The 20,826-nt window shown below is 42.0% G+C and overlaps 1 protein-coding gene across 13 annotated transcripts; it reads right to left on the reverse strand.

The window, feature by feature from the left end:
- Positions 1-1,763: 1,763 nt before the first annotated feature.
- tpd52l1 (tpd52 like 1) lies at positions 1,764-20,003 on the reverse strand. 13 transcript variants are annotated; one of them, XM_064990930.1, is made up of 11 exons: positions 19,853-20,003; positions 18,484-18,543; positions 17,715-17,741; positions 11,793-11,908; positions 10,940-11,088; positions 9,194-9,295; positions 8,418-8,450; positions 7,814-7,828; positions 7,026-7,064; positions 3,659-3,719; positions 1,764-3,116 (listed from the first exon to the last, which is right to left on the reverse strand). In XM_064990930.1, exons 1-11 carry the CDS (start codon positions 19,869-19,871, stop codon positions 2,985-2,987), a joined length of 753 nt encoding a protein of 250 aa, XP_064847002.1. In that variant the 5' UTR covers positions 19,872-20,003; the 3' UTR covers positions 1,764-2,984. The 13 variants fall into 13 exon arrangements, with proteins under 13 accessions (XP_064847002.1, XP_064847011.1, XP_064847005.1 ...); XM_064990939.1 differs by lacking the exon at positions 8,418-8,450 and having other exon boundaries at positions 1,764-3,113; positions 19,853-20,002; XM_064990933.1 differs by lacking the exon at positions 8,418-8,450 and having other exon boundaries at positions 19,853-20,002.
- Positions 20,004-20,826: the final 823 nt, after the last annotated feature.

Here is a 20,826-nt window from a genome sequence, read left to right on the forward strand (position 1 = left end):
TATATAACCTTGCTACTGTTATTATTCACTGTCTTTTTACTGTTGTGTTTTATTTCCTAATCTATTGTTCACCTAATACCTATTTTTTACTTAAAATTGCACTGTTGGTTAGGGCCTGTAAGTAAGCATTTCACTGGAAGGTCTGTTGTATTCGGGGTACATGACAAATAAAATTTGATTTGAAATGTTGCACAACATGAAGGGTTTTATTTGATTTTGGATGACATTGGCATTGATGTCAGAGTGATTTGAGTGACAATAGAGTGCTGGCAGTTAGCACATTTGGTGGGCTACTAATGACCATCAGAGCTTGGAGAAGCCTAATTAAGCCTAAATGGTCACATGGAATTTGACTGCCATCATGACTCATGATCGCCGGTCCGGCAGTAGTAAAGTGTCAACTATAAAGTTTGGTGGAGTAGGAATAATGGTCTGGGGCTGTTTTTCATGGTTCGACCTCGGCCTCTTAGTTCCAGTGAAGGGGAATCTTAAAACTACAGCAGCATACAATTACATTCTAGACAATTCTGTGCTTCCAACTTTGTGGCAACAGTTTGGGGAAAGACCTTTCTTGTTTCAGCATGACAATGCCCCCATGCACAAAGCGAAGTCCATACAGAAATGGTTTGTCGAGATCGGTGTGGAAGAACTTGACTGGCCTGCACAGAGCCTTGAACTCAACCCCTTAGTGCCCGACCTAACTAATGCACTTGTGGCTGAATGGAAGCAAGTCCCGGCAGCAATGTTCCGACATCTAGTGGAAATTCTTCCCAGAAGAGTGGAGGCTGTTATAGCTGAAAAGGGAGGACCAACTCCATATTAATGCCCTTGATTTGGGAATTAGATGTTTGACGAGCAGGTGTCCACATACTTTTTATCATGTAGCGTAAAAAGGGAAAGTCAGCTCACTGTTTTGCTCTTATCGAACTTGATAATTTAATAAAGCTTTGGCGATTAAGATTTATTCCAAGCTGTCTCACCAGCCAAACACAGCCTTTTTGGACGGTCTTACTTGATTACATTGGGAAGGACAAAAAGAAAACAGCCTTCATTGAGAGGGGAGGCTATGCTTTCTTTTTAATAACAGAAAATGGTGAAAAAACATTAGTGTTTTATGTTTCTAAATATTAAGTATACAGGCACCAAATCACATCTTGTTCCATGCGCATATGGGAAATGTGCGGCCCGGCTGGATAGGCTGCGTATCCACTGTCAAAATTCATGCCATAACCAACTGTGTTACCGCTAAAACCAGATTTTGGTTGGTCTTAAATAGGTCTGGATAATGCCAGTGGCCAGTTTTTACATGACGACCTAATGTGCGTTTGACACTAGTGCTGCCTTAATGCTAGCCGAAAATAGTGTTCCACATGTTCTGTACAAAGGCATTAGTTTAAGTACTTGAGTCAATGGGGCGGCAGCGTAGCCTAGTGGTTAGAGCATTGGGCTAGTAACCGAAAGGTTGCAAGTTCAAATCCCCGAGCTGACAAGGTACAAATCTGTCGTTCTGCCCCTGAACAGGCAGTTAACCCACTGTTCCTAGGCTGTCATTGAAAATAAGAATTTGTTCTTAACTGACTTGCCTAGTAAAATAAAGGTAAAAATAAAAATTATAAAAGGGATGCTATTTGTCAATTACAGTACATTTCAAAATGTGTTTGGGCTGTCTTAATACAATTTATGTGTTCTTGAGTGTTTTGTTTTAGTAGATTAGTACTATGGTATTTATTTCAATGTCATAACATATGACAAACGACCTTAGATTGGTTTGCAACAAATTGTTTAATAGTCATACTGCAAAAAACAGTTTATTCATAGTGTGTTATAATCTTACTGGGATATAGTTTTGTTTAAAAAAAAGCAGAAGTTGCTAGACTACATTTAAGTCATACTTGCAGTAGTGAATGCATACATTGTCATACTCCAACCCCCCCATACTAGTTCCCCCGTGAGAATCAAACCCACAACCCTGGCATTGCAACGGCCATGCTCTACCTACCGAGCTACACAGGACTGCACAGGGACTATAACAACTGTTATTAACCTTTGGGTATTACAACAGTCACATTCAGGAGAGGGCAACTCTGCTGTTGACAAAACATAGTCAAAATGTCTGAAAACATTATCACCTAAATGTCTGACAAACATCTAGTCACAATTAAGTTAAAAACCACAGCAACTGAGAAAAATCAACTTGAACAATAAACACAAGGAGAAAATCATATGACAAAAGTTAATTCTGTAAATAGAAAACCAGATGTTTGGTCCATTATTGAAGATTAGCACTAATAAACAGAAGAAATAACCACATTTAAAAATAGACATTTAATCCCACAATGTGTCAAAGCATCTACACTGCCTGACTGTTGTGCTAATAAGTATAATTTAGGTCCTGATTTAGGAGACCCCATCAAGGCTCAAGTGCAAACAGTGCACGGTTGGAATAAAGGAGATATTAGTGTGATTCATCGGGATGACAGTGTATTCAGTAGATTTTCAGCACGAGGCCTTACTCTGGTCCCCATTTACAGTGCAGTATAGGCCTACAAATCCAGTCTTTGTAATTTCAAGTATTAGTTTCAAATATAATTCCCTCCCCCAATAGTTTTATGTGACTGTACACTCTTGGAAAGTAGGTGTCATCATGAAAATGTTGTTTTAGTACTGGGAAGAAAGTCACTACTTTTTGTTTATCAAATACATTGATATAAACGGAACACATTTATTTTTATTAAAATACAAAAGGTAATGGCTGTATTCATAGTAATAAAATATCAAGGGCAGGAGTGCTTTACAGATTGGAAACACAAAGGCTAAGAAGCCATTAGATAATACACATTTGTGTTGGTACTTGATGTGGCTTTGGATAGATAGGCCTACTGTTTGTCATGCTCTCCTCATCAGGTAATGTAATGTGGCCTCTGGGCCAGTGAGGGGCAGTAGAGTGCTAATCCTGGTCTGGGGAGGTTGTTTCAGGCTCTGGTCTAGCAGGTCCGCTCATGATCACTGCTCTCAGACAGGTTGTTGCTGGGGGTTTCTTGGGCACTGGCGTGGGCGGCTGAAGACAGCACCTCCTCAAAACTCCCTCCACCTCCTTGGCTTCCTACCTTGGTCTGCTCCAAATCCAAAAACAACCACAAATGCATAGGCACACAAACGCACACACACACAAAACAACATTTTAATATAGGCTATTGTCAACAATCTGTTTGAACTTCCAGCAGGGTTGTTAGAAACACCAGAGATTACGACATCAGGCTCAAATGCGCACATTCAAAGTGGAGCAATTGTTCTCCTGAGGGTAGTGTTTAACCTCAATTAGCTGAGCTGTAAAAATAGCCAAAGGTTTTCCTGAGCTAAAGGAAGTGAAGCTTAACAAGAAAGACCTCCATAATGTTTACACCCTTATATTGAGTTTACTTAGGCCGGGATTCAATCAGATTGTTTTGTCCGCAATCGTGCCATTTAAAGGTAAATTCAGATTGAGCCGAGACATGCAGCGTTTACCGTGAATGTGTTCCTCTGCAAACCCGGGAACATTGCCTTTAATACGCACATTGCGGACAAAGCACGCTCGGATTGAATCCCGGCCTTACTTCAACATTACGTAAATCTCTGTCATTGCTTTGACAGCAACATGTGTTATGTCTCACATTACCTTTATGTTGGAAACGGTGCTTTCAACCTTCTCCTCAAAGGACTTGAAACTGGGAGAGTTCCTAATGGGATGAAAAGCAGTTCAGTTTCATGCAATACTATTACTTTAGTATACAACATGTATGTTTATATCTATCTGAGCCACCATACTGTACCTGTACTTTTGTGTACACTTATTAAAGCTTCCTGTATTTACAGTGCTCTGCTAAAGCGGACCGTATTTACAGTGCTCTGCTAAAGCGGACCGTATTTACAGTGCTCTGCTAAAGCGGACCGTATTTACAGTGCTCTGCTAAAGCGGACCGTATTTACAGTGCTCTGCGTATTTACAGTGCTCTGCTAAAGCGGACCGTATTTACAGTGCTCTGCTAAAGCGGACCGTATTTACAGTGCTCTGCTAAAGCGCTCCGTATTTACAGTGCTCTGCTAGAGCGGTCCGTATTTACAGTGCTCTGCTAGAGCGGTCCGTATTTACAGTGCTCTGCTAGAGCGGTCCGTATTTACAGTGCTCTGCTAGAGCGGTCCGTATTTACAGTGCTCTGCTAGAGCGGTCCGTATTTACAGTGCTCTGCTAGAGCGGTCCGTATTTACAGTGCTCTGCTGTATTTACAGTGCTCAGCGTATTTACAGTGCTCTGCTAGAGCGGTCCGTATTTACAGTGCTCAGCTAGAGCGGTCCGTATTTACAGTGCTCAGCTAGAGCGGTCCGTATTTACAGTGCTCTGCTAGAGCGGTCCGTATTTACAGTGCTCTGCTCCGTATTTACAGCTAGAGCGGTCCGTATTTACAGTGCTCTGCTAGAGCGGTCCGTATTTACAGTGCTCTGCTAGAGCGGTCCGTATTTACAGTGCTCTGCTAGAGCGGTCCGTATTTACAGTGCTCTGCTAGAGCGGTCCGTATTTACAGTGCTCTGCTAGAGCGGTCCGTATTTACAGTGCTCAGCTAGAGCGGTCCTGCTCAGCTAGAGCGGTCCGTATTTACAGTGCTCAGCTAGAGCGGTCCGTATTTACAGTGCTCTGCTAGAGCGGTCCGTATTTACAGTGCTCTGCTAAGCGGTCCGTATTTACAGTGCTCTGCTAAAGCGGTCCGTATTTACAGTGCTCTGCTAGAGCGGTCCGTATTTACAGTGCTCTGCTAAGCGGTCCGTATTTACAGTGCTCTGCTAGAGCGGTCCGTATTTACAGTGCTCTGCTAGAGCGGTCCGTATTTACAGTGCTCTGCTAGAGCGGTCCGTATTTACAGTGCTCTGCTAGCGGAGCAGTGGTCCGTATTTACAGTGCTCAGCTAGAGCGGTCCGTATTTACAGTGCTCTGCTAGAGCGGTCCGTATTTACAGTGCTCTGCTAGAGCGGTCCGTATTTACAGTGCTCTGCTAGAGCGGTCCGTATTTACAGTGCTCAGTGCGTATTTCAGTGCTCTGCTAGAGCGGTCCGTATTTACAGTGCTCTGCTAGAGCGTTCCGTATTTACAGTGCTCTGCTAGAGCGGTCCGTATTTACAGTGCTCTGCTAGACAGTGCGGTCCGTATTTACAGTGCTCTGCTAGAGCGGTCCGTATTTACAGTGCTCTGCTAGAGCGGTCCGTATTTACAGTGCTCTGCTAGCGTTCCGCGTGCTCTCCGTATTTACAGTGCTCTGCTAGAGCGTTCCGTATTTACAGTGCTCTGCTAGAGCGTTCCGTATTTACAGTGCTCTGCTAGAGCGTTCCGTATTTACAGTGCTCCGTATTTACAGTGCTCTGCTAGAGCGTTCCGTATTTACAGTGCTCTGCTAGAGCGGTCCGTATTTACAGTGCTCTGCAGCGGTGTATTTACAGTGCTCAGCTAGAGCGGTCCGTATTTACAGTGCTCAGCTAGAGCGGTCCGTATTTACAGTGCTCTGCTAGAGCGGTCCGTATTTACAGTGCTCTGCTAAAGCGGTCCGTATTTACAGTGCTCTGCTAAAGCGGTCCGTATTTACAGTGCTCTGCTAAAGCGGTCCGTATTTACAGTGCTCTGCTAAAGCGGTCCGTATTTACAGTGCTCTGCTAAAGCGGTCCGTATTTACAGTGCTCTGCTAGAGCGTTCCGTATTTACAGTGCTCTGCTAAGCGGTCCGTATTTACAGTGCTCTGCTAAAGCGGTCCGTATTTACAGTGCTCTGCTAAAGCGGTCCGTATTTACAGTGCTCTGCTAGAGCGGTCCGTATTTACAGTGCTCTGCTAAAGCGGTCCGTTTACAGTGCTCTGCTAAAGCGGTCCGTATTTACAGTGCTCTGCTAAAGCGGTCCGTATTTACAGTGCTCTGCTAAAGAGGTCCGTATTTACAGTGCTCTGCTAGAGCGTTCCGTATTTACAGTGCTCTGCTAGAGCGGTCCGTATTTACAGTGCTCTATTAAAGCGTTCCGTATTTACAGTGCTCTATTAAAGCGTTCCGTATTTACAGTGCTCTATTAAAGCGTTCCGTATTTACAGTGCTCTATTAAAGCGGTCCGTATTTACAGCGCTCTGCTAAAGCGGTCCGTATTTACAGCGCTCTGCTAAAGCGGTCCGTATTTACAGCGCTCTGCTAAAGCGTTCCGTATTTACAGCGCTCTGCTAAAGCGTTCCGTATTTACAGCGCTCTATTAAAGCGGTCCGTATTTACAGCGCTCTGCTAAAGCGGTCCGTATTTACAGCGCTCTGCTAAAGCGGTCCGTATTTACAGCGCTCTGCTAAAGCGGTCCGTATTTACAGTGCTCTATTAAAGCGGTCCGTATTTACAGCGCTCTGCTAAAGCGGTCCGTATTTACAAGTGCTCTGCTAAAGCGGTCTGTATTTACAAGTGCTCTGCTAAAGCGGTCTGTATTTACAAGTGCTCTGCTAAAGCGGTCTGTATTTACAGTGCTCTGCTAAAGCGGTCTGTATTTACAAGTGCTCTGCTAAAGCGGTCTGTATTTACAAGTGCTCTGCTAAAGCGGTCTGTATTTACAGTGCTCTGCTAAAGCGGTCTGTATTTACAGTGCTCTGCTAAAGCGGTCTGTATTTACAGTGCTCTGCTAAAGCTACCGTTACTTACAGTGCTCTGTTAACAAAACACTGGGAGAAGTCCTGTATGCTCATCCGTGTTATAGAAAGGTCACTTTTTCTAGTGTTACAATTCCACACGTTTATCTTTGGATAAACAGGTCAGATAGCTAGAAATGCATGAATCTTCTCCTGATGATTGCAGCAGGATATGCCAATGTTACAATGCAAGCCTGTTTCACCTATAAATTCTGAACCAATACCAATTCTACTCACAATGCTTACAAACGCTCAGCCTTAAGACAACAAGAATGGGTGGGTGGCTAAGGACTGGGATCTAGTGGAGGGTTAAGTCTATCACTACACACAAAGTAGGCTACACACAATTACCTCATAACGGGCATGCTCATTGAGTGGCGGATAGAGTAGCTGTCCCAAGAGAGCATGGCCCAGGTAAAAGAGGAGTTAAATCATTAACATGAATTTACAGACAGCAGAAATCACACACGCAATCACACACACACACTCAACCACTCCCTCTAGTCTACAGTAATTCAGCAGGGCAACTTTCTAGGCATTTCTATAATGTAGATTTACCCATCATCTGATTGCCTTAAAAAAAAAAATTAGATATTTTAGAGGAATCTAATGGCTTATATTGTAATATGATATATGTTCTTAGACAACTTTGTCATATCGATGACTCATTCATGTGTATATGACTAACAACTTCTACAGAGAACTAGCAATGCTACATCCACAGAAGGTGCAAAAGAGAAAGACAAATTATCTAAAAACTGTAACTATACTGAACCCACAAGTAAAACATGCTATGGTCAACAACAGTCAAAGTCACGCATGCCTACTGGTCAGTGTGCTACAGATCTGAGGAGTTCACTATGAGGTTTGCGTGTATACACATTCACACTAGGTTATGATGTGACTGCACTGGAACTAACTGTGTGTCTGACTAATCAAATCAAGGGATCCCTGGAATTGATCCCATTCAGTTGGTAGTCATCTTCTTACCATTATATCTTAAATCCCACTCATATTTACGTAAGCAATGGCCTTTGTCCATCTTCTGACTAGTTTCAGTGCAGTCACTGCAAACACGCATATCTGATTCTAAATCAGAGGTATAATACAACCAATAACACTAAAACACAATTTCTTACCCAAGTGAATTTGATCTTTGGATGCATAGAAAAGGATGAAGAAACAAAGACATTTAAGACATTTGTCCTGACATTATCGAGTGTCCTACCAACACTTTACATTAGGCTACTTCATTTTGGAATCACGACAGAGTTTAATTAAACTTCTATTCAAGAAAAGCCAAATTCAAAGATCCAGCGCGGGCACACACTTCAAACACACAGTTAACCAATCATTAAATCATCAAAGCTCTGGTTATCATGCCATATACTGTATCCTTACAGTACTGTATAAACGCTATGCATTAGAATGCAAACAACCTGCAGTCTGTAAGTCGAAGGGAGTCACCCAAGTAAAGCCCACAGCAAACTTCACCCCCAGGCAACATACTGTACCTTGCTCTCCATGGTTCCTCATAGCTAAATGTTTGGTTTAGCATATTTCAATCAATGCAAGTCAGCCAGGGCACACCTATTTTTTAAATTTTTTTTCCCCCCACTGGGCAACATAGTGAACAGGGTTCATGAAAATAACGTGTTCTACTGTATTTTCAATTCACACGAATAGTCCACACAGGGACAAACTCATTTGCATGCACACACACATGCACACGAGGTGGCATACCTTCTGGGATACATTAACTCAAGGCCAAACATGCTGCAATACACAAAGGAATATCTATTTGTCTCTCTGGATCATTGTTCAACGTGATTTTATACATAACGTTGGTTGGTTAATACACTATTATAAACCTGCGGTGGTGAGTCTTTTGTTATTATCATGCAATAATGATGATGACATTAAAATAACGAAACAAAGGCTCTGACACGTCTACAACACACACTAAATGACATGGACAGGCATAACAATAAATCACAGTTTTTCTTTGTCATGGCTAGTCTGAGTATTGTATTACTAGTGAACCTGGGGCCAGCTGTCTATGATATGATAGCTCCCCAGTGGCTGAGTGTGCCCCTGCAAAGCCAGCATACAGGCCAGCAATGGATCTCCATTGTGCCACCCTGCCCAGTCAGAACTCTGGGTCTTCGCAGCAGAGAGTGGTCAGCAGACACCCAGAGGGTTACTGACCCCCCCCCCCACTCCACCCCAGGCCTGCATCCAATCTGGCCTGCAGAAAGCTGCTTACTCTGGGCTTATGCAACACAAACATGCCCCCTGCAACAGACTGTCTGGGTCAACCCCAGCAACAATTAGGATTGGGCACACGACAGACTGGCTGCAGAGGGAGGAGGGTGGTCATTCTGACTGGAGGCAACCTTGTATTCTGTCTCAATAGCTGTAGGCTAAAAGATGTAGTCGTAGTGTAAGGCTTCAGTTGATTGGATATGAAAGATGTTGATGTTGTTGTGTGGTTGCTATAGGCACCAGTGACACAGTACCTCATATCCCCAAACTTCCTGCTGATGGCTGTTCCCAATGTGGTGAAAGCTGCTGACGTCTTCTGCCCTGCCGTGCTCAACGTCTCCGACGTCTTTTTGTACCTGGACAAATGAAAAGACCAGACAGTGACTTTCAAAAACAGACAGGACAGGATACCACAGGACAGCCACACCTGTTCTCTTCTTGTCCCTGTCCGGAGCACTCACACACACACAGATTAGTTTCGTAGTCAGAGCCGGAGCCAGGGTGTAACTGATACTCCAGCTCAGTATCACAATCAGTCAGGGATTCATACATCTATAAAACAGGATGAGGGGAGCATGGCACAGATAACAAAGAATCAGTGTTTCCCCATGTTTTAACTCCTATTGATGCTGCAAAATCTCTGGGAAACAGAGGAGCACATCGCTTTGATTATTTGTACAGCTTATACCACTGTTAGGGCACTGGCCTACAAAGAGAAGCCATTGATTTTCCTCTTTATTTTCTAGTTCTAAAAGCCTGCTAGTCTGCAGAGTGCCTGGCTTCCAACCTCTCACATCCCCAGCCCCTAGAGCCCGATTACCTCTCAGTGCATTACACACAGACTGCATGGAAACCTAAGAAACTCCTGCACTTCCCTGAACACCAGCCCATGCCATCACCTTATCGGATTTGAGTCCTGCTATTTCAAGACAAAGAGCTTACTGCATTTGTGAGATACATTAAGTGCAATGCGTTAATCTGGCTAATGCTTTTGCTGTGGGAGGTAATTCTGAGAAGAATGTGGTCCGCCAGCTCACTTAGGTACTGAGTCTAACTAGTGTGGCGCCTGAAGTGAGAAAGACTAGAGAGAGAAGAGAGGGAAAAGAAGAGAGAAGAAGCCCGAGAGAGAAAGATAAATATTGTCACCTAACATCAACTGATGCCAACAACAAACCACACTGACAATAGATACAGATCGGCCGTTATGACAGAGTTGCTCACCTCCTTTACACTTGGCCCTGTTGCATTGGTGTCGAGACTGGAGATTGAGGAAGTGTGTCGTGGCATTTACAGTGGAGGCCCATTCTTCTCCTCTCCCTCCAGCCAATGATCTCTCAGCACCACCAGATCTGCTTGACCCTAGCGGTTTGCAGTTCCCCCTCACCATGGTAACGGTGATTGGAGAAGGGTGCTCTGCCCATTTGAGCGCCTAGTTAAAGCGTGACTCTGGTAACTGAATAGCTAGGGACATACAAGGCCAGTCTGCAGACGCAGGCAGAGACGGAGGACTGAAATCTAGGCCTATTGTATAGCTGTTCACTGAAAATGGCTATATATATAGTACTGACCTATATGGGCCTGAAGCTGCTGCTTGTTTTTACTGGCATGCCCCCATGGATAGATGTGTCCTGGACCAGGCAGCCAGTCAGGTAGCACTGTGCTGCTTTAGATGTCACATCACCATTAGGCCGCTTGCTCCCTGTCATTATCTGCCTCAATGAGCCTGATCAGACCGGATCCATACATTCATCACTCTGTGACGCCCATAAAGACAATCTCTGGTGACAGGAGCAAAACATCTAGAGGGCGCGAGTGCTATTTCTCGCTTTCCTTCCCAAATGCCAAATGTAGGCACTTTCTCTGAGACAGCCTTTGGATGGCAACAATAGGAGTCTAGTTGAGATTCCCCCTCCCCCTGGCTTCATGCACGCCGGCGTGTAACATATTTGATACCTGCCACTCAAGCGTAATACACACAGCGAACGATGTTGGGTACTCACGCAGTGGAAGTCTGCATGTCATACCAGCTCCTGTTGAAGTTCTGTTTGAGCTCACTGAGTGGTGTTATCCCCAGTTTGGCTTTGAGGTCTGAGTGGTGTTTCTCTTTGGAGGCCAACACTTGTCTCAGGGTGGAGATTTCTTCCTCTAACTAGAGGCATAAACATAGAAAGCGAGGAGAGAGAGAGAAATAAAGACATGAGAGATACAGAGTAAGAGAGTGATGCTAATTTCCCCTAGGGCTTAAGTATTCCAAATGAATTATCCATAAAGCAAATAAGGTAACACATGGACAAAATGTGTTATACCCCACTCCTTATCAGCAAATAAAGTATATTTCTTGGATGAAGCTTACTATACTACAAATGGTTACAAAAGGCAATTTCACCTACATATATGTGTTGGTAATATAACTATAATAATAATAATAATAATATAGTGGTAAATTGAGGGAACTGAAGTACAGAACACTGGCTCTTCCTTAAAACACAGTATAGTGTATTTGGCCTGAGGTCAACGCCAGGGGAAACAACAGTGATGAAGAGTAACAACTGTAAACCCAAATCCTAATTGATGCCGACTCATATTATGCAAAAAAAGCTCTGCTGCAAGAGCTGCCAAGATTTACATAACTCATAATGCCCTCTACTTCCGCTCCTATTTCCAGTTAATATCGCTCTCCCATGGTCCAACACAGTTTCCCTATGTGAGAGAGATCAGTGTACCAACTTCTTAACCATCTCTCCCCTCTAAGGTTGAACAGAATGTATCTATCTCCAAGACAGCGCTTCCTGAATCCAACTCGATCAACATGCCAAGCTCAAACATTTGAAAAGTGCTGATGAGAGGGACTACCTTAGTGAGTTCACTCAATATTTCCTCCCTCTCCTCATCAGTCACAGTGTTGTAGAGGTCCACTTCTGACACCATTTCTTCATCTACTTCTGTTAGAGGCTCTGGGTCCAGCAAACCTGAGGAGAGAGAGACGATTAAACACAAAACAACCCCCAAAAGTTAGAACACTTCAGACTTACAGTACCACTCAGTCAAGGGTTATTCTTTATTTGTTACATTGTAGAATAATAGTGAAGAAATCAAAACTATGAAATAACACATATGGAATCATGTAGTAACCATTCTCTCCACCAGCTTCATGAGGTAGTCACCTGGAATGCATTTAAATTAACAGGTGTGCCACGTTAAAAGTTAGTTTGAGGATTTTATTTCCTAATTAATGCATTTGAGCAATCAATCAGTTGTGCTGTGACAAGGTAGTGGTGGTATACAGAAGATAGTCCTATTTGGTAAAAGACCAAGTCAATATTATGGCAAGAACAGCTCAAATAAGCAAAGAGAATCTACAGTCCATCATTACTCAAAGACACCTTTGAAAGTTTCTTCAAGTGCAGTCGCAAAAACCATCAAGCACTCTGATGTAACTGGCTCTCATGAGGACCACCACAGGAAAGGAAGACTCAGAGTTACCTCTGCTGCATAGGATAAGTTCATTAGAGTTACCAGCTTCAGAAATTGCAGCCCAAATAAATTCTTCAGAGTTCAAGTAACAGACACATCTCAACATCAACTGCTCAGAGGAGACTGCGTGAATCAGCCCTTCATGGTCAAATTCCTGCAAAGAAACCAGTACTAAAGGACACCAATAAGAAGAAGAGACTTGCTTGGGTCAAGAAACACGAGCAAAGGACATTAGACCGGTAGAAATATGTCCTTTGGTCTGATGAGTCCAAATTTGAGATATTTGGTTCCAACCGCCGTGTATTTGTGAGACGCAGAGTAGGTCAAAGGATGATCTCCGCATGTGTGGTTCCCACCGTGAAGCGTGGAGGAGGTGTGATGGTGCTTTGCTGGTGACTGTCTGTGATTTATTTAGAATTCAAGGCACACTTAACCAGCATGGCTACCACGGCATTCTGCAGCGATTCACCATCCCATTTGTTTTTCAACAAGACAATGACCCAACACACCTCCAGGCTGTGTAAGGGCTATTTGATCAAGAAGGAGAGTAATGGAGTGCTGCATCAGATGACCTGGCCTCCACAATCACCTGACCTCAAGACAATTGAGATGGTTTGGGATGAGTTGGACCGCAGAGTGAAGGAAAAGCAGCCAACAAGTGCTCAGCATATGTGGGAACTCCTTCAAGACTGTTGGAAAAGCATTCCAGGTGAAGCTGGTTGAAAGAATACCAAGAGTGTGCAAAGCTGGCATCAAAGCAAAGGGTGGCTACATTGAAGAATCTCAAATATAAAATATATTTAGATTTGTTTAACCCTTTTTTGGTTATTACATGATTCCATTTGTGTTATTTCATAGTTTTGATGTCTTCACTATTATTCTACAATTTAGAAAATAATAAAAATAAAGAAAAAAATACCTTGAATGAGAAGGTGTGTCCAAATCTTTGACTGGTACTGTACAAATACACTGAGTGTACAAACATTTTCCTAATATTGAGTTGCACCCCCCTTTGCCCTCAGAAATAACTCCATTTGTCAGGCATGGTCTCGAAAAGTCTCCACAGGGATGTTGGCCCATGTTGACTCCATTGCTTCCAACAGTTGTGTTAAGTAGGCTGGATGTCATTTGGGTGGTGAACCATTCTTAATACACACGGGAAACTGTTAAGTGTGAAAAACCCAGCAGCTCTGCAGTTCTTGACACACTCAAACCGGTGCACCTGACACCTTCTACCATACCCCGTTCAAAGGCACTTAAATATTTTGTCTTGCCCCATTCACCCTCTGAATGGCACACATACACAATCCATGTCTCAAAGCTTATACATCCTTCTTTAACTTGTCTCCTCCCCTTCATTGACACTGATTGAAGTGGATTTAACAAGTGACATCAATAAGGGATTACACCTTCCCCCTGGTCAGTCTGTCATGGAAAGAGGAGGTGTTCCTAATGTTTTGTACACTCACTGTATAGTGGAGAGACAATCACATAAAGTATGTTTTTGCAAACAACGGAAGAAACTCAGGCACCCATTCAAATCGTCTAACTCGAAGAGATGATTCAGGCTACGGCAAGACATACCCCCCAATCTGTTGCCATCGTAACACGACCACAGTACGGACAGATTTAACCTGAACGCCACCCTCCATCACTGTGACAATGGCAATATTCCCACACGTTTAACAACCACCTTTAGAGACACCGACTGTAATTATCTACACTCGAGCTTCCATTTCTCAATCCTCTGTTTATTTTTATACATGTAAAGCTAAGATATATTCTGGATAGAAAAGTCATGCTTATCCCCTTCCATAAGGCCACCAGTTGTCTGCTTGAGTAACCGTCCTGTATGTTGTCTCTACTTAAAACATTCATTCATCAATGTGTATGACTAAATAGGAGCACAAATCTATTGCTTATTGTTTTTTTTATTACATTGTTTTCTTTTCTTATATGATTTTATATATAAAAAAAAATATTCAGGGGGAATATCTATTGCTTATGGAACCTAATGGTGATCTAATTACGTGACAATATGTGTGTGTGTATGCGTTCGTGCGTGCATGCATGCGTGCGTGTGTTTCCAGTTACAATACATGCTAAAACAGACAAACAACTTCCTGGTAGGTGAAGCACTGAGTGTCTGATCAATATCTGACTGATGAAGTAATGGCCAAAGCCCCGGCATGGTGTACCCTCAGCAGATTAAATCAGCCATTAATAAAGTGAATTTGAACTCAAATTTAGAGTATAGCTTTACCCAATTTCTGCCTAATTTTGTGTAACTTCAAATGTCTGTCCCTACAACCATTAGTCTCTTATAACTGCATAATATAATATTACAGTAAAAAGAGACTCTGGCTTTAAATTCTATACTAGGCTACAGTAATACAACTGGGTGAAAGGCTCTGAGCTTATGATACTATTTCAATCACCAGCAACATAAAGCCAGGACATAATAATATATTATAAACTTTGTGGTTCGAGCCCTGAATGCTGATAGGCTAACAACCGTGGTATATTAGACCGTAATAAACGGGTATAACAAAACATTGACCCCCCATTATTGCTTAAATATAACATGACATCTAAACCTAAGAGATGTTACTGAGCAGGGACCAGCGTCCTAAGATGACCGTAGGTAGGGGATGTTTTTGTCAAGACAAAGAGGACAACAAACAAGCAGGAGTCACATCTTTGAGGCCTGGCCTCTCATTACATCAGCAGATGATTGGAGTGGCGTGGCACAGAGCTTGTGATGCAGTTTGGCCACATAACCCAATCACTTTCTCATCAGAAGCCTTTGGAGAGGATCCCTTCGCTTGGAGCCCCACCGTGTACACAGTATACATTCTAGCACTCTTCATCACTCTCTTCTCTATTGTCATCTTGCCAGGCCTCAGTGACTCTAATAGCAGATGTATTTTAATAATAATAATGATGATAATAATAATAATAGCCTGGACTTGTCTTTTCCTACTTGCACTGTGTTGATAGCTATTTTATTGAGGAAAAAATGTACTTACTACGATTGTGATATGTGGTTGTCTCACCTGGCTATCTTAAGATGAATGGACTAATTGTAAGTCGCTCTGGATTGGAGCGTCTGCTAAATGACTCAAATGTAAAAGTTAATTACTCTACGACTTTATCCTATTTCTCTAGAATGGGACAATTTCAGTTTGAACAACTGTTTCTATGTTTTCACTGTGATGGGTTAAGAGTGTGTTGCCTAGCAACTTCCCATGCAGACGAGCAAGCCCAAATCATCATTGATTGAATCCTTGTGTTGTCCTTAAGACACTTCAATCCTTCAACAACGGGCTGACTCATTTTAAATGAGCAAACAATCCCCGTTTTTACCTTCGAGGACCACAGACAGTATACACACACTCGTACAAAAGTGATGTTGTTTGTGTTGCCAATGTGAGGTTCCATCCATCAGCATCGTTCCTGGGGCACTGAAAGAGGTCCCTATGATACATTAACATTGGCTCAGGTTCATTAAAAAATCTATATAGTAATCAATATCAAAGAGCATTAACAGGAAACCATGCAGGCTTGACTGGGGCGGCAGGGTAGCCTCGTAGTTAGAGCGTTGGACTCGGAAGGTTGCAAGTTCAAATCCCCAAGCTGACAAAGTACAAATCTATCGTTATGCCCCTGAACAGGCAGTTAACCCACTATTCCTAGGCAGTCATTGAAAATAAGAATTTGTTCTTAACTGGCTTGCCTAGTTAAATAAAGGTTATTTTATTTTATTAAGAGTGGGTTGATGGGCTCGTGACTTTCCTTTTTGACAACATGTCACCTGAACATCATACTATTGGTACACCGATGACTCTAAACCTCACCGCGGCCCCGCCCCTCCCACGCCTCAGTCTGATTCAATTAACCATCACATACATGGCTGAGGGAGAGAGGAGAGAGAGAGACTCTGGCCAAGGAATAAACACAGAACCACACCACAATCAGTAGGGGTTCAGTAACACTACATTAACTCTCAAAAGGACACCCATCCTCGTTTTCTCTCTGATTTGGGAATCTATTTCAGATAATCTGCGGCCCCATCCAAAAAATGGCATTGTCACATTCCGAGTCCGGGTCAGCTGGTCTGGGTTGTCTGACGGCATTTGCCGAGTCTCGCCCACGACGTTGTCCTGAAAGTAGGAGCCCCGCGGCTCAGTGACTGTGGCGTGACAACTCATCCGCACCCAATTCACACTCATCATATTCAGCAGCACAGGGGCCAGAGCTGGAGAAATACACTCTTTTTCACATGCTAGGTTCTCAAAGGCATCATTGTTTTTACTCTACAACCCTTATCCACAGATACAGTCGTTAGCAGTGACAGCTAGCCTAGGGTTGTTCACACAAAATCAGTCATCTGCGTGGAGACCTGAGAGTAACCTAAATGCGAACTGAGAGGCCTGCCTCTCACACTGTGGCTCCTCTAGCCGTGCTAAAATCTCTGTCGTCCAAGGTAAACTATCTGGCTATAAGTGATGACATCACAGTGGGTGTCTCTCAAAGAAGAAAAGCAGGTTGTCTTCCAATTTGATGACACATTTACTGATCCTCTCTCGCCTTATACGTAGTAGCTCTCTCATCTCATTATGAACTATTATCACCCCTCCAACTCGACGATGTTCAATGAGTTGACTCATGCAGTAAAATGACCTGCATTCTGTACTGAGGAAGCAAATCCTATAAGCTTAACAAAGTGTGTCAGACTCAGCAGGCAGCAAACACAACTGGAAATGTTACTGGAAATTATCCCCAGTCCCCTTACCAATAACGAGATCGCTCATAACCATGGTAAATAAAATGTAGCATTTAGTAAATAAACAGATTAAGTTATCTGGAAATTAGTTCCCATTTTTGCTTCCATTTTAGGCCGTCATCTTGGCCTGTTACGTCATTTCTGGCCTGGCTGTAGTAATCAGTGGGATTTTCCCCTCGGATTATCCAACTAGATTTACCAAAGTCCTTCACCTCAGCCACGGCAGAATTAAGCAGTGCGATATCTAGCGAAGTCAAAGATCCCATTTCAGATAGTCCTTTGACTGCAACTTCATTAAATGGTTGCTCTCAAACGCATCGTTGGAATTAACACTGTCAGGGGTGTTTTTGTCCAATTTGTGGAGGGGCCAAAGTGTGGTGAAAGTGAGTCAATCATTCATTAATTCCCTCACAATAAAGAGACATATTTAAACATGAATCAGGGATATTGTATACTTCCACATCACGTGAACATTTCTGTGAAGGGCAGTCAGCTAAACAGAGAAGCAAGCATACCTGTCCTGAGATGTCCTTGTCCTCTCTCTTCATTTGGTAGCAGAAACAAGGGGGAAAGATTACATTCCTTTAATGAAATTAGTAATAATTGATAAAAATAGATAGGCCTATGCTACTTTGTCCGGGGAAGTCACAAGTTCTAAACATATAGTCTATGCCTATAACATGTTCATACCAAGAGAAGAAATGCTGTAAAACAAATGTCCCAAAACATTTCTATCACATACGCAGATGAAAGAAAAGTTCAAAATCAGAGGCGTTTCATGCTTTGCCTGATGAAGTTGACCCTGGTTAGGCAATTCATTTACAGATCCTTTGAGGTTCTATGCGTACAGGGAACATTTAGTAATTGGAAACACCACAAGACCTAAAACATTCAGCTCAAACACAGCATGCAACTGATTGCAAGAGAACTGGAGTATTCTAAAATGGGAGTCTGTCCATCTACAGAGCCGAGAAACATATCAAGAAGACATTGGCCTATTTTCTGGTTCAATTGTGCAGCATCAAGACAAATGAATGGATATAAATCCAAATCATTCTATTTATCCGCACATGCTATTACAATCCTGAAAGTATTAAAAAATATGCAATTGATGCTGCACAGGTTTACTGTTCCAACGTGGGCCAGAAATACTACAGCTACTGTAATACTACCAATAACAGGGAAAGTAGTCTAGTCTACAGATCAAAGGCCTGTCACCTTCAGGTTGCAGATGCACCACAAACCCACTGGGCATAACCCACTCATCTGAATATGAGGTCTTACCCCATTCCCCTGCACCATCGCTCAGTACACTAGAGTCGCTCAGTACACTAGAGTACAACTCTGATGACGATGCATTTGATGTCCATTAGGCAATGAATGGGATGAAATACAAAATAGTGAGTTACACATAAACACAGGAGCGCACACACACGCACACAATTGGTGTATAGTGTAGGTTACAGTGTTCATTCAGGCTGACTGTAACCTGAGGTTGATAAAGAACAATGCCTATACCTTGTTTGAACCAGAAAGTTGATTATAATAGCCAGTATTCAACTGATAATCTAGTGTGCACAAGTTAAGACAGCCATCTTGCTATTTGGATAATAGGGCCAACTACAAAGAAAGGCTCTTCAAAGCAGAATATCTATGGTCACAAGATTTCAATTATTTGGTCAGGTGGTCACGGTGGGAAGGGAAAATAAGTGGCCTTGAGCCAGTCATGGTTTGCAAAATATATTTGAACCTAACAAAAAGGACAGAGCAATACTACATCCAAATGAACATGATGTTTTATTACCATGTTGCAATGATGTTACACATAGAGCTCGCCACCTTGTAGTCCTAAAACCGGAAAATATGTTACCTCTGGTTCTTTCAGCCATTCCTATGAAGAAAATAAACCGGGGAAAGAATAGGGTTGTGGGATAAATGTAGAAAATAAGGTCTGAGGTTAACACAGGCTTAGGAGATCTTATATGTTTTGTTCTATGATATAACAATATCTGTCAGTTAATATTATCTTTGTGAAGTAGGAAGCCTTTATGTGCTTTATTAAATGACAAATGCTTCAAAAATGTAAAAATAATTTTAAAAAAAAGTGAAGAAAAATTAAGACCATCTCATTGAAAAACAAACGTATAAGATCTCCTAAACCTGTGTTTACCACAGACCTTATTTTCGGCGTTTATCCCAAAACAGCATTCATTTTCCCCATAGGCTTTGTCCAACGAACCATGGCGGAGTTTAGTGCCTACAAAAAGATGGCATTACTAATGCTCTCTATTGGACAGAAATGAAACGTTAACCACGTGTTCCATTAAGTAGATGCGTCATGTGATAACTGGTCGAAAATGGCTACTCTATTGATACACTTTTGTCTTTTGAGGTAGAATTTATTAAAAGTTTACACTTAAATTTCACCTACCAAGACTATCATCACATATTAAAGTTAAACTGCTTAATAAGGTTATTTATATTTTTTAAAATTAAGATTAAGGCTATCAACTATGAATTCAGTAACAACAGTTTTCGTTCATCCTGTAAATAACAGATAGGCTAAATACACAATTGAATAAATGCAACAACAAAAATCCATAATGTGTAAAATATTATTATAAATTTTTCGAGAGCTTGAACGCTCACTCACCCTGTTGTCTGGTCTCCATTCGAAGCAGCGTGATGCAGTTGGCTACTTGAAGTAAATATGAATTGTTCTTCTGAAACAACGCTTTAACGTAGATACAGCAGCTCACTGCTGCACTGTCAGACGCCAATGTTTACGCCAGTTCCTTCACTGTCAATTACGGCACCGCCTCCATTGGCGGGGCTTCCAACATACACCAATGGCGGTGTGCTCAATTACTGAAACAGCGTTGTGACGTCTTCAGAGTTCAAATACTCTTTCGTGTCGAACAGGGCACATGATTTAGACTGATGATGCCAAATATGCAATATGTTGAACTATATTTCTTGACAGAAAAACTCAAATGTAATCTTAAAATACTGTCACTTTCATGTACACTTAAATATATGATTGCCCAATGTTTCCGGTGGAGTGAAAGTGTAAATTACTTATTTAGGCTAGTTTGGGTAGTTTCATTACAGAATGCAACGACGCCACCTGCTGATACTTTGTGATTCTAGGCTTTTTGAATATCTGACCAATTTACACCCTCGTCTGTCAGAGCAGGGTAAATACATCTCCTGTAATAAATTAGTTACATGATATGATAGACATGCATTTTGATTAAACAGATTCAACAATTACATTGCCGTTTCCTGGTTGCTAAAATGTTAATAGTTTGCCTAATTTCAGTTTATGTGACAAAACAAGTGTTGAGAATCATTGTACCATCTAAATCGCTGTGAAATATATTTTCAATAACCAAAAATATTGTATTTTATTTATTTACAATTATGGCCAGGTAAAAATGTATCAGTAGACATTTTATTTATACTTTTCAAAATTATGCTGAATATATTCACTTTCTAAGAAGCAAAACATTTGATAGAAGATAAGACTCAAGATATCAGTCTTTCAGATGCAATGCACCATTCACCTTCAACTGGAACTCTTGATCATTCATTCTTTTTTTTTCATACATTTTTACAATACAACCA

The sequence above is a fragment of the Oncorhynchus masou genome, chromosome 16 (genome assembly GCF_036934945.1).
Source record: "Oncorhynchus masou masou isolate Uvic2021 chromosome 16, UVic_Omas_1.1, whole genome shotgun sequence".
Taxonomy (NCBI): Eukaryota; Metazoa; Chordata; class Actinopteri; order Salmoniformes; family Salmonidae; genus Oncorhynchus; species Oncorhynchus masou.